The sequence below is a fragment of the Cheilinus undulatus genome, linkage group 5, assembly GCF_018320785.1.
Source record: "Cheilinus undulatus linkage group 5, ASM1832078v1, whole genome shotgun sequence".
NCBI classification, from domain to species: domain Eukaryota; kingdom Metazoa; phylum Chordata; class Actinopteri; order Labriformes; family Labridae; genus Cheilinus; species Cheilinus undulatus.
The window spans coordinates 12,052,279-12,067,592 of NC_054869.1; the positions used below are offsets into that span (position 1 = coordinate 12,052,279).

General features: G+C 38.9%; 1 protein-coding gene across 1 annotated transcript in view; it reads left to right on the plus strand.

Annotated features, from left to right (window-relative positions):
* The window catches only part of LOC121509548 (transmembrane protein 132D), a 68,350-nt gene that overhangs the window by 39,604 nt on the left and 13,432 nt on the right, over window positions 1-15,314 (plus strand). Inside the window, 1 exon segment of the mRNA XM_041786994.1 lies at window positions 7,949-8,086. Coding sequence (XP_041642928.1) covers window positions 7,949-8,086 — 138 coding nt within the window.

Here is a 15,314-nt window from a genome sequence, read left to right on the forward strand (position 1 = left end):
GTCATCTGTTCTATTGTTGTTTAAGTCTCTGCATCCGCTGACCTTTTGCGGGTGGTTTTGTGTCTCTTCAGCTCAGAGTTGACATTTATTTGGAAATCAACAAAAGTATCTGTAATATGCTCCCCTGATCCTAGTTGTATATACCGTTAGGTACAGCAGGAAACAAAACAAGAAAGCCTCTACGTGGACAGGTTTACACAAGCCCTGAATTACTGGGCAGTCCCACAAGAGATGTGCATGAACCCTTGTTTTCACAGTTTCTCCAGGATAATGCAACTGAAGGTTCTTAATTATTAAGCTTTGTTTCACTGCTGTCAGAGCTTGTTCTTCTGTCATCTTCTCTCCTTTTTCTTGTCCTCTATCAATGTCTTCTTTGTTGTTGTGTGCATTACTCATTCATGTCATAAGTGCCACCCTAAGGAGTCATAAATTGGCGATGCCTTGAGTCAAACTGGCAGGAAAATCTGTTTTTAGTGTCGTTTTCTTGATTAAAATACCAATATTTGGCACCAGTGATTTGATAATTGTATCAGAAGAGTCAGGATAATGATGCATTGCTGTGTCTTTGTTTTCTCCCATCATAAGCTCCAAAGTGCATGAATTGAGTCGGTGGATACTGCAACAGTCAGGCTTAAATTACTTCACTTTTCCTTTAAAAAACTGCAGCAGCTTGCATGTTGAAATTGTAAGTCACAATCGCAGGCTGACCCATATCATGTATTTCTTATTTAACCCACTGCGTGTTTGGCTGCTGTGGCTCTGCTGCCTCCTGGGAACCTTCTGACTGATAACAACGGACTGGTTACCTTCCTCTGTTCATGCAATCTGATGCACAGTACACAAGGGAGGCTTTGTTTACTAGCCTAACACCCAAAACATGCAACACTTAAGGCATTTGGCTCCTTTTTGCGCTTTATTTGACGAAAAAACACTCAGGGCCAGGAGATATTCTCTCAGTTTGTAGGGCCAGAGTGTTTCCAGCTGCTGCAGTGACCTCAGTGGCACAGAGTGTGAGAGGTCAGTGCCTTTAACACCACTTTACTGTTATAAATATGGCCTTTAAGTGTCGACTTAAGCTAACTGTTGCATCAGCTTTATTGTTGCTATGAATAATGCTGGGATGGGCAATGATGGTTAAATAATTAAACAGTGATTAATTTATCAAAAAACCCCTGAGGATATCACCAGCTACTTCTTAATTAAATATTATTGCAGCTATTTTTACCATGAAGGAATGGGTATTGTTTGGGTTTCTGCTACACTGATCATTTTTAAACAATGCTAGTGCTTACATGATACTTCTAAAAGAAAAAAATGCGATAAAAGTCAGTGGGTGAATCTAAAGTCACAAATGATTCATAGGAATATTGTAAAAAGATGCCAGTAGAACATATAAGTAAAGGAACCAGGTGAAACCTCTTATTTTAAGAGGCTCAAACAAAACTGATATTTTAGTGATGCATCAGAGACAAAGTATGAGACTGTGGAATGGGTCGCAGAGGTCACGATTCGGTTCCTACCTTGGTTTTTGGGTCATGGTTTGGTACTGGTCCGGTTCATCATTAAAAGAGGAACAAAAAGTCCCAGATTTATACTTCTCAACTAACATCAGTGCAGCTCAAACTTTGTTCCATCTAATGTTATTAAGAACGATCAGTGATAGTTGGTACAGCCTGTCATGTATTTAACCTGAGACAAAAAGAGGAGAACAAGAAAAATGCTCAATAAAAAGCAAACAGAAATTTCCAGCCTAAGATCTCCTATTTTGAAAGAATAAAAATAAATACAATGTAAAATGCAAATTTAAATAGGTGCATTTGAGAGCAATGTGTCATATTTATTATTACCTCCGCCAAGGAGGTTATGTGATCAGGTGAGTTTGTTAGTTTGTTTGTATTTTAGCAACATAACTCAAAAAGTTATGGACGGATTTTAATGAAATTTTCAGAAAATGTCAAAAATAGCATAAGGAAGAACTGATTAGATTTTGGGAGTGATCCAGATCACTATCTGGATCCAGGAATTTTTAAAAGGATTCTGTACTATTGGGAGATAGGGCCAATGGTGGAGTTCTGCGCTGTTACCACTTTACACCAGGAGATGGTGGACATGAGTAACTTACATCCCAGCAGCATTTTGGGTGTGTTTCTGTTCAAAGCTTTGGAGTTTATAGAGTTTGAAAGACGCATGCCTGGTCGAGGAGACGAGTCGGAGCGTAACAGAGAGAAAGACAGCAAATTGTAGCGAGAATACTCACAATACTGAGAGGAATAGAGGAATATTCACCCTCTGCCATGACATCCAGTGAGACCATGGGTGAGACTGTCAGTGAATTGTTGGCACCGGCAGGCAATGCTTCCACCATGACAGTCCACCCATAGCTAAGTCAATGCTTTGCCTCACCGTGTTTCCACTCCACTGGGGAGGGAGTAATCAGTGAATGCTGTGGTGGAAATTTTTTAAAGGATTCTTCACTATTGGGAGTTAGGGCTAATGGCAGAGGTCTGCACTCTCTGAGTGCTTTTCTAGTTGATGCTGTGAGTGGCTCATGTAAAAACAGGGTGCAGGATGAGACGTTACAACAGAGTCTGAGTAGAGCGCTTAAATACACGATGTAGTTGGTGTTTTCTACTTCTACATTTCCAAAGTCTTTAAGATGAGATAGCATCGATAATATCCTCGACCCTCTCTGTTTTCACATCCAGAGACTTTTTAAAAACAGCGCAGAAAAGGGAGGAGAAGCTGGCGGGCCCCGCTTCTCTGCTTCTCTCACAGTGGGAGCTAAATTTTCTTCTTCTTGTGTTTTGTTCTGCCGGCTTCCTTCTCTGCTTTGTTGCTTCTCTACAGCCTGTTTTATGCTTGATGTATCCGCGGAGTGTCTTGCATCAGGTACCAAAATGAAACACCAAAATCTGTGTTGTAATTTGGTACAATAAGTATCAGATTGTGTTGACTAGATTATGACCCTCATCCCTAATAATGCAGAACACCAGACAGTGGGTATAGGGTATCTGTTTAATAACATGAGAAACGAAGAAGAAAGCAGTCATGTCTGGTGACCTAACTGGTCTTACAGACTGCAGAGGTACTTAGGTGGTAGAAAGTCTTGAGCTTGTACCCTAAAGTCCCTTTCTTCCTTCAACAAACTATAAACATAGTATTATCTGGTAAAAAAGATTGTTTCTTAGGTTAAAGTAAGGGCAGAAATATGCTTCATCTTTTAGCCCTTATGAGTTAACATCTAGACACACATTGCTGTTCATCTCTTATAAGTTTGAATCTTCTCTGAGTAATTTCAAAAGGCTTTTGAAGAGTAATTTTCCTTTAATTGTACATCCCTATGTTAATCCCTCTGCTCCTTTGTTGAACCTGTTGATCAGATATAACAGCATCTGTTGGTCCTACTGATGGAGATCTGGAAGCTCATGTGACACGAAGGTTTGAAAACATTCAACTATCTCATCTTGGTCATCCGCTTTTTAAAATGCCCGGCATTTGTGTGTTTTCTTAGGCAGAGCCTCCTGGGACTTCCCTCCAGATTTCATCTGGATGTGCAGATGTGGTCGGTTTATGAATGCACGCTCACATGAATATGCAAAATAAGCAGACGAAACTCCATTCAAATCCATTAAGAGGTCATGTTTCATATTTCAATTAGAACATGATGCAACTTTGGTAGACTGTTTGTTTCGTTTTGCTGAACAGGGAGCAATGTCACCTCTTTTTTTTGTTTTCTTTTTGATGCAAACCCCCCTCAGCCCAAAGCAGAGGAGTGCTCAGACTGCTGTAGCTCATAGATTACACCTCCTCCGAGACTCGTAATGTGCTCGACAACAGTTTATCTCAAAGATGCAGTGATAAACCGTGCAGCTTTGCATGCAGATGAAAAGCAAAGGATCACATGAGGATGCTGTTTGGAACTAGACAACTTGTCATATCTGAATATCCAGCAAGGCCTATTAAAGCATATATGTGGTGAGAACAGTCCAACATATGGATCATTAGCATTGCGACAGCAGAGGGTCTTCTCACATGTGTGCTTCCTCTGGCCTTACTCGATTGTAACACTTTGCAAAGAATATCTCATTAACATTTGACCTACTGCAAGCTGCTTAAGCTGAGGAAACCCACCGGGATGGCCGACATGTTCTTCTGCATAATACTCCCTGTTTGCAAATTAGAGGCCGAGGAGACTAATGATCCATTTGTTCTGCTTAAATAATGAGTGCATGTAAGGAGACATAGAAAGATTAGAGTTTTCTCTGTTGTTTTTGTATTGATGTGGGAATGAAGATAAGAGGATGGAGAATATGTTGAACTAAAAACCTGATTTATGACTTTTTCCCCTACTTTTTTGTTTTTAAAGTAATAGATTGGTCCTCTTAATGCAAAATTGATTACTCTAAATTAAGCATGGATGCTATCTTAATGACATTACCTGTTAGTCTCCTAAGCTGAAAGCCCAGCGATGGCGCTCACCACACTGGAACTGCTTTAAGACAGCAGAGACGTGGATCTGAGGTGGGCCGTTAGCCTCCCAACAAACTACAACCTGTCAATCAGATCAGCCAGACCCATAGCTACGAAAACACTCTGAACTCTTTCTGGAATCAAGCTCTTAACTGAGCCGCAAGCGCTGGTGTTGAAAAATGAAGCCGATGTGGTGGTATGAAGAACTGCAGCTCAGCAAGTGTCCTCTTAAAGCTGCAGGAGCAATGACATTCACACACCTTCCTAGATTGCCCTAACCTTGCAAAGCAGATGGATACGCCCATTTCCTTGTTTTTCGCTGGCGAATCCATCTTGTTAAGCTTCCATCTAAACCTTTGGGCCCGGTTAGAAAGTGACATGACCAATCACTGACAAGCGGCAGTACTTTTAGGCACGGCAGAGTCATGACGTAAATGAGCAGCAGCAAGAGCTGGTGCAGTTATGGCGGAAGAGCTTAGCGTGGATGCTGCTAAAGCGTAAGTTTTATCAGAACTTGACGACACTTCTTTGTTAAAAGAAGATCAAAGAACAGCAGTGAGTTGCTTTCTTTTCAAAAACAGCAAAAGTCGAATACTAACATGTCTACAGTTGCCATGTTTCGCGTTATCGCTCGGTGGCTGCGCATGCGCAGCTCAATAGCTGCTACGTCCTGTGTTTTGTTGCTCTGATTGGCCCGTAGGGATGTGACAGACAGAACGTCCATCCAGTCACACTCCGAGTTTTTTCAAATCCTCTGCCTTTTCTCAAACGTTTCCTATTGAAGCTTCCTAGATGGATGAAACACATCCATCTGGCGTGTCAGGTTAAGATCGCCCGTATTAGGAGCAGAAATAATTTTTGAAGCATTGGCTGAAATCAGTCTTTTAGGAAAAGTTTATCTTTGAAGGCACGCACTGTACAGGGGTCGATCATTTTAGTTTTAAAACGGATAAGAATAATGTATGATTTTTCTGATTCTTGGCTGACTTGACGTTAGTTTGAGGCAGTGTTTTTAACAAGGGGACTCCCAGAGATTTGTCTTTCTTTTCATCAGCAAATGATACAATATCACGTCTTTGGACAACAATACTATATTTTACAATATCACAAAATCTCCCATGATGCAAATGCAATTAAATGTAGGAGTCTATGATTGATATCACAGAATGTACCAATTTCACACAGATAAAGAAAGAAAGCAGTTTTGGCAATTTAATGCTGAAAGATTTCAATTTTAATGATAAACAATCTCTTTTTAACAAAAGGAACAAGGAACCATGTTTCACTTAATTTTGCAAATGTTTTCACTTAAAATTGATGGAAGCTGATTAACTTTAAGTTAGGAATATAACTATGGGCATTTGCAGTACAATATGTTGACTTTAAAACATCAAATATTTTTAGTCCCAAACATTTCTTTTTCTATCTTTTCCTGTATTCAGGTCAATCTAGAGCAGTGGTTCTCAACTCTTCTGTCATCACTGCCTGCTTATGGACCAATCCTGACCCAAATTTTAGAAAACTTTCAGTTATAACCAAATGTTTTAATGAAAAATGGGACAGTTTAGACTACAGATGGAACAAAACACTGTATTTAATATATCAAAAAGATGGAGACATATTCTTCAAAATAAAAGCGCATCGTAGATTTTTCACCACATATTCTCCTTCAGGCACAGTATATACCATTTTGAAATATTTCATATATGTCACACAATTTTGTGTGCCATAAGCAGATTTTAGTGACATTGAAACACATGGTGATGCTCTGAAGAACTGACATGATTCTGTGTAGCTGTAATCTTGATTGTAATAAACTGAGAAGTTAGGACAAAGTTTTGTTCTTACAAAACGACCTTAACACAAGAAAAAGGAGGGTGTCAGGAGGCTGAGAGGTGGTGCTATTTTATTTATTTATTTAAATTTATTTATCCAGGAGAACCTCATTGAGATCAAGAAACTCATTTACAAGAGTGTCCTGGCCAAGATAGGCAGCAGCACAGTGAACAGAGTTACAAAACAGACAAACAGAACAGAGAAAATTATTACGAATACAAATCAAACAAAGCTATGCTTTGATCACTTTGATGTCAGCCAGCATTTTGTTTATTTTTTATATAGATTTAATGTGAAATGTCAGACTACAGTTAGTGTATCAAAGGAGGCATGCAGCATCAGACCTTTTTTTTCTCTGTTTAGCTGCAGAGCCTGCATCAGACGCCACTCGCACTACAGCAGCCATGGGTAGACAGTGAGAAGACATCTGGTTTTACCTGTAAATTAACATTTTACTCATATACTCATATATGAATAGACAATGCAAACTTCACAAAAAAAGGTTAGAGGCCCATCCTGGTGTAGTCTTTGTCCAAAATATGTGCACACAGCCAAGAGAGGAGTGGATATCTTTTTCATTCACTTAATATCATGAACCAGCTGTTAGCAACTTCATTTTCACTGCTAGCTTGTTTGAAAGTTCAGGAAAAATCAGGGAAATGTCCATGGGTGTGCGGGAGGAATTTCAAAATAAAAGCATAGCTTAAAGGTGACGCTGCAGATTGATGTTTTTTGATGATTTAATTTGGGGGATTTTTATGCCTTTATTCAGCGAGAAGGACAGTGGATAGAGTCCGAAAAAGCAATGTGAGAGTGGAGTTGAGACATGCTGGAAAGTAGTTGCAGGCTGGGTATGAATCTGGGCCGTTGACATACATGGGGTGCAACCTAACCGCTAAGCCATCTGCGCCCACAGATTGAAGTTTTGACTTTCTGTGGATCCACATCGATGGATGGTTACACCCCTTGAGCCAAAAGGTTGATGTAACTCACATGCATCCATTACTTTACTACTCTTTCTCTCAAAATGTATTTTCTGCTGTAAAAACGGGCTCTTTAGAATATGTGTTAATGGGTATCTGCTGGACTTTTGTGGTCCGGCTCAAGTGTACACTGACAAAGTGCAGGTTTTTGCACTTAACTCATTCACTTCTGCAGCTTGTGTGAGATTTAAAGAATCTTACTTTGCATTTTTTATGTTAAGGAGGTATTTTATTCAACGTTGTCAAGTATTTTTTAAGGGTTTACGGTGACATTGTTTATTCTGGTAACTTATTTAATGCAACTTCCATTATGTGTTAGCATCAAGCTATCCAACAACAGTGCACATCCCAATTGATCTGTGTGAAATTGTACCTTACCCGGAGAAAATGCACCAGCCACCACTGGAAGTACTTGATCTGTTAATCTTGTTTGCCCAACTACAAACTTGCACCAGTAATACAAAGACAAAAAGGAAATTTTGTTTAGAATTAAGGGCAAAAACATTGTGAAGTTGCTCGGTTAGTTTAAATTTGGTAAACTTTAAATTCTACTTAAACTTTAAAAAACAGCAACTCATAGTCTGGGTTTCTTTGCTTGATAATATGAGACATTCCCCCTTTATAACATTCTTGACCTTTTTGTTTCTAACTTTTCACAGAGCGACAGTAAAGAAAGGTGTGACCTTTCGCACGGCGACACCCAGTAACTCTTTACTGTGGGACATCACTCTGGATATGGGTGCAGACGGAGCCATCGCTGTGATTTGTCAGAGGAAAGCTCCTATACCTGGAAAAAGGTAAGTCTACTCCATGTGCCATTAAACGTTACCTTTCTGTGTGTAACTGCTGTGCTGCTGATGGAAAATTTATCACATTTTTACAAGCTTAAATTGCTGTTGTGAGAACAGACAAATAACATGCTGAAGATTCAGAGGGAGTGTGTTATGTACAGCTGGTTGCCAGTGGCTCTCGCTGTTAAAAGTGGTACTGTTGTAATGTACGTCCTGCAGAGCAAATCAGCATTTGTCTTTGTAGCTTTGAAAGAAGAAGTCACACCATCTGTAAAGCACAGGACTGAAAACGGCTTACTGCAGAAGCAAAGTGTTGTGTCCTGGGAGGACATCCATAAAACTTTCTAAGCACAAGGCTGCACGTGTTTCTGTAAAGCTGCCCTTGTAAACAGCTATTTCTTTTTCTCTTAACAGCCCACCTCTCTTCTCCTTTAATCATTTCTATTCATTTACTAGCTGTGTATCTTTGACGTAAAACAGACAACCAGCGAATGTAGTCATCTAAATGAGCCATCTAAAGAATAGCACTAAAGCTACTTACCAGTACCTGGAGGTTTTCTGATCAAACTCAGCTCTTTGGGTGCTGAGAAGTCCTTAACTTCCCTGGGAAGCCCATTAATTGGGGCAACACCCTTTCCCCAACAAGCAGCTTATCTCAGATGTGATTCCAAGTTCATCTGAGTGCAGCTTTTTGTCATTAAACTCAGGTAAGTCGAATTAAGTCACACAAGCGTGGCCGTCACCTCCAAAGATTAAAGACACCTTGCGTATAAAGGGAAAGGACTATCAACCTTCTCTGTCTGACATCAAAGCTCCTTACCCTGCCGACCCATGCAAACAACCACAGTCGCCCTTTACCTCCATTTCAATTCTTTTACAGACTAACAGCTAACTAAAAAATGATACTAGAAACACCACACCAAGAGTTTACTATTTAGGCTCTGTGAGGCAGTAATTAGCCAAGCTGTGTTTTTAGCTGTATGCTAAAAGCAGCGGGGAAATCTGCTCCCAGGGACAATACTAACAGGTATCATAATTACTTTGTCGATGGTTTGGGTTTTGTGTCTGAGCATGAAGAAGGATCACACTGAACAACTAAAAGTTTCTTTCTGAAAGAAGTTTCTAATCAGTCTGATGGGTAATTCGAGACAGTCTGGCTGCAGACCATTCATACCTGATGGCCGCTTTCACAGACCCTTCATCTGAGATGCCATATATCTCAGAACTGAAATACATGCTGAAACTTTTAAAGTTAAATCAGCTTAATCAGCGTAAGGGGTTAAGGTAACGGTTGGGATACCAAAACCTGACAAGCCTATCTTACATAGCCCCGTTTGCTGCACAAGCTACTAAGACAATGGAGCTGCATAGCTTACATAGCTAGGTTAATAATGTAACTAAGGCTAAGCTCACAAAGCAGCTCTTTAAGCTACAGATCAACTTTATCTATGTAGCTAAGTTAGCTTTAGCTCTATTTACTAAAGCTCTAGTTGCTGAAGCTAACTTTGCTATAGATAACAGAGCTACATAGCTAATGTAGCCACGTAGCTAACAGCTAAAGCCAAGCTCTTAAAGCAGTTATGTAAGCTACATAGATTTGTTATTGTGCTATGTTAGCTTTAGCTACATTTGCTAAAGCTCACATTGCTTAAGCTAACTTAGCTACATTGACTTATGTGGTAGTGTTAATTATATAGCTACTGTATCTTTGTTAGCTTTAGCTAAAGCTTACAAAGCTAAAATGTGCCACCATTTGTGTAACTACTTCTAAAATGGGTCTGTACATTCAAGGCTGGATTAGACCTCTCCCATTTTTCTCTGTTTTATTTATGAAACAGTGTTTCATCTGTAAATTTTGCAATTTGGTTAATCCATGAATGTAACTGCCAGACTTTGTTTATGAATAGAGTTTAATTATAAAGAAAAATATCTATAACTAGAAATATATTTTACCAGCATTAATCCAGCATGAGGACGGCACTATTGTCTCTATATGTTAGCCCTGTGGTTGACTGGCATCCAGTCCAGTTTGTACCCCCATCTCCCAGTGACAGCTGGGATGGCTCCAGCCCCTGTGACCCCAATAGGGATCATAAATGGATGAATGGATACATCTCTTTTAAAATTATATTAATATATCTCTAAAACTCCTCATATTTCCCAGCCATAATACCTGATGGTTTTGTCAGACAAACTGTATCTGCTAGAGCTAAGCTACACATGGCCTGGTTTTTGTTTGTGTGGTTAGATAATGCTCTTACCTGCCATTATATCACAAAGTTTTGAAAATCATTTTTTGTCACAGCTGGCTGCTCAGAGGGATAATTTTTCAGAAACAAAGTATGGAGGTGGGTACTGAGCAAGAATGTCATGTTTATCTTTTAGTGTCTGCTAGAAATGAACAATCAGATTATCAAAGTTTACTGCAGCTATTATATTAGCAGGAAGCGATTTGCTGTGAAGATTTTCAGTGGATGATGCATTGTCTGGGTCAGTGTTTCCCAACCATTTTTCCTTTCCCCCCAGGACCCAAAAGAGAAGAACAAATGACGTATGCTATGAAAAAAATCAACATAGATTTTAATTGTTTCACTGATCAAAACCTAAAAAAGGCCTGTGCATGCTTTTCTAATCAAAAGATCTTTGCATAAACAACATGGTTTTAGTCAATATTGAAAATTTTGGAAGCCTCAGATCAGACAAAGCCTCACAGCCGCCCCTCAGATGTGGCGCCCCCCCTGGGAGGTCCCAGACCCCACGTTGGGAACCATTGGTCTAGGTCAAACACAGGAACTTCAGAGGATGCTGTTGGTGTCCTATAAGAAACAAAGTCACAACATAAACTTTTTGATTTAACCCTAACTATGAACGTTTCCTGAGACTAACCAAGTAGCTTTATTGCCTAAACTTAACCAAATATGTGGCTAATGTTGTGAAAGGGTACCAGTTAAGTCATTTTAAGGGAAAACCACATTTCACATGAGTGTAGGGAATAAGAATTATTTTAAAACAGTAAACCAGGATTGACTTTACTCCTGTATGAAAAATATTCCTTGCAGTAGACACAGCTGGCAGGATCAGCCAAACACAGATGGAAGAAAATAACCCCTTTAAAACTGAAATCAACATACTGCTAATGTGCTTGTATTGTTTTTTCTTCCTGTCCAACCGTCTCAAATTTTAATGTACATGCAGCTGATTTATGTTGTCATTTACATACTGGACTGTAGTTTTTTTTTTTTTGGTCATTCAAGCCGTAAACCACTGAGCTTAACCTAAAACAGAGCAGTTTTGTAATTTATGTCTCCAGAGCAGCTCCAAGAAATGCTTGTAAAACTTAAGCTGTAATCCCTTTGTGAATGGATGGCCTAGCTGGAGAAGTGCAAGAGTGTGCAGCCAACTTCCCCGGGATGAGGACAGAAGAGACTAATTCAAGCAGATATAGAGTAAAAAATTTATCAGAAAATTATGTTTCAGTATGATGTGTTATAAGAAATAGTCCAGTGCAGGGATAATGAAATCTTTTGGAGCCTGCACATGTGGGTTTGTGCGACTGTTCTTGTAACAAAAAGTCATTTTGCTTTAAAGCAGAGCCAGAACACTGACCTTATATATGCTTGTTATTATTGCTCTGACCTCATTAAATTGTTTTCCCCATTTGGTATGGATTATGACATTGTTTATCACATTTTCTCTATATGAAAACATATTCTTTCACTCAGTTATTTTGGCTAATCCTCTCTAAAATGCCATGAAACCAACAGCACCCCTGCAGAGAGCAGCTACTGTGGGGGCTGCTCTGACTTTTTGACTTACTGGCTTTAGTGAGCACTCAAAGTATTTGTTCCGTCTGTACATTAAAGCATTATTACAACATTATTATCTTCTGTTGCAGCAGCCTGTTTTAGATCTTAATATTAAAGCGCTGCTACTCACAGGCGTACTGTCGGCTGTAAACACATTGTTGAAGCATCATTCTCCTGCAAGCTTCATATGAATGACGGAGGCCATAAATAACACAGCAGCATCCTCTATCTCCTGAATATCTGTGCTAATGCATGCTTAAGGGGATATAGGCATGCTTACACGAGTCAAGCATATCTTGTTTTGATATTTGACCAGAATATTACTATTATCTGTTAATCTCAGGTCTCTGAGCAATATGCTAAGATTATTCAATTATTCTAAATCTCTGTCTTGTCCCAAATAAAGGCAGATATAATGCAGCACTGAGTGAGGAGAGGACACAGAGAGGAGACTATAGTGTGCTTTGTTGTTGAGTTTTGAACTCAGTGGAGGATTAACAAATGATTTCTCCAATTGTTGTTGCTTTAATGCAGCAGAGTGGCTGGTATGGGAGCCTGTAAAGGTCATTTTTATGCAGCAAACAGGACTTATTGTTCATGTGCTCAGCTCTGACATAAATATTTATTACATGCACACATAGATGCACAAGGTCTGATAATGTCCATGGAGGTGGGTGCATGCTTATTGCATTCTTTTCTCCACCAATATATCTTTTCTATAGTTCAATACAGTGCCAAGAAAGGACGCTTACTTGGGCCATGGGAGAAAATTGGATCCATGGCTAGCACACTCTGTTCTAGCTGGCATCGTTGAGAGGCCATTATAAGTTACAAAGGCCTATGCTGTGTTGTGTATGCAGCAGGATGCTGTCCTTGGACCACCTTTTATTCAGTTCATATTTAACAGCTCTGGTACCTCAGGAGGAAGGCCAGAGCACAGGAACTCAGCCTTATGCTTTCTTTTGTTTTAGTTTGTGAAAATGATGCAGAGCCATATACAAAGCTGGAATAAGAGGGATTGGGTTTGTTGTAACAACTGGATCACACGCTTTTTCTAAACATTTCTTTACTTCCTTTCAATGGAGCCAAAATCTCAGCATCACACAGAGAATTTTTTGCTATAAAGCCCAGCCTCAGTCTTAATTAGGTCATTTTCTACATAAGTGTCAACAGTTACAGCAGTTTACTAAAATTAATCTTATATTCATACAAAAAGGATGCAGGATTTTCTGGTTATTTCAGCCTACACATATGCCGCATGAGTTCTTATTGATAAACCTTATTGGGTTGTGAATCAGCTGGTATCTCATGATTCCATTTTCTTCTGATTCAATTCAGAATTGATTTTTGATCGAACCGATTCCTGATTTACATGTATTCCCTATTTGTAACAAAGAGGGTCTTATTTCAGAACTCTGCTCCACTCTGCTGTGCACAAAGGAGCAGTTAAAGTATTAAGTGGTGCTCAAAAGACTATACAGTGTTAAGGATAATGCATCTTTTAGCCTATGTTTATCAGCTAATAACAACAATGTCAATGCACAGGAAAACCTGAGACAAAAATAACATTTATTTGTGCGTAAAATGCAAAATAATTCAATATTAGAAAATATTATGGGCTTAAGCCAGATAATTTGCCACAGGAAAAAAATATGTGATCATATATTTTAATATTTTACTATTAATGATGCTGTAAGAACTCAGCTCTTTAAATTAACCAGAATGATGCACTGACACCTACCTGGTATCATATAAAATTACTTACTATAATCAAACCTTATTTTAATTGATTTTAGGAGATTACTGACTGTAGAAGAGAGATGGTATAGTGGACAAATTAGGAAAGAGGGAGCGAGAGAGAGGGGAATAACATGCAGGACATGAGCCAAAGGCCACCTGCTTTGAGCACTGCAGCCTCTGTGCTTCTGGTGTCCAAGGAATAATCAATCGTATTACTGTTGGTAGTGTTTGCTATTAGAGGTCATGTAGGGACTTCAGGATCAATTTCACTCTGGTTCATGACCAGGTAGTAGTTCCCCACAGGAGCCTTAAATTATGAAAAAGTTCCAACCAGAGGTAGTTTCTGAAAACTACCCCCTGAAGAAGACCTCTGAATACACTTATTTGTGGCTTTGAATAACAGTGGGGAAATGTCCCTGTTTTTCTGAATGCAGTAAAGAGCACATGCACATTTCTATGTACTAATACAGGTAATTGATAGAGTTCAATAAGTAACTATAATAATTACAATAAGTAAAACGTGTGACCATGAGGATCACTGAAGTTCTTTGGTTCTCCTTTTACTGCTCTATATTGCATCCTTTTAGTTCTCTTTAGTACCGTATGATGAATATTTAGGTGTATTTACTAAACAGCAAACCACTGTTTATGTTTCATGGATGAATTTTGCATAATTAGGAAGAAAAGCTGCTAATGTGGCCTCCCTGGTTTGGAGCTACAATCTCCTTACAAAGCATTCTGGGATTGCTCACATGTTAACCAGGACAGTTACTTTTAACAGCTTTTCTCCCTCATTATGTATGATGTCATGGTTTAGCCTCTCTACGCGGCACATTAGTTTCATACTCAGTATTAATACTATGCTGAACTGCACCATCTCTATCAAATATCATAAATTCACTACAGTAAATGTGTGCAATTTGTTCATTTAATCCTTAACCACAGTTCTTACAACACATTTTACAGCTGATGTAGGCTAATATTTACAGCTGATATAGGCTAATATATTTAAAGGTGACATAGGTGGTTATTTATAGCTTATGTTGGCTATTATTCATTGATGATAAAGACTGAAAATTACAGCTGAAAAAGGTTGATATTTTCTATTGATTCGGGCCGAAATTTACAGCTTGTCTTGGCCGATATTTAGAGATATTGTCTGATAATTACAGCTGATATATGGGCTGATATTTACTGGTGATATAGCCCAGTATTTACAGATGATAAAGGCAAATATACAGATGATATAGGCTGATATTTACAGCCAATATAGGTCAATATTAACAACCGATAAGGTCAATATTTACAGCTGATATAGGCCGATATTTGCAGCTTTAATAGGCCAATATTTACAGTCAATATATCGCTTATTGGCAGAATCATGTCTGCCAGACAAACAGACATAATTGAATTAGTCTAAAAGACACTACACACTACAGCACACCGGTGCCCTTGCTAAATTTGTGTTAGCATGTGAAGTATACGTTCAGAAGTCCACAATACTCAGCATGGTACTACCAGCATGACTGTAGAGTAGACTGATCTAATATAAAGGCCTAACATCCTATCATCTTCCAAAGTGTCTTTTTTTTTAACAAATAACACAGAGAAGCCTGTTTACGTCTCTTTCCTTTGGGCTCAGCTACCCAATAAAGATTGTGATCTACACTGACTGGTTGTCTTGCATG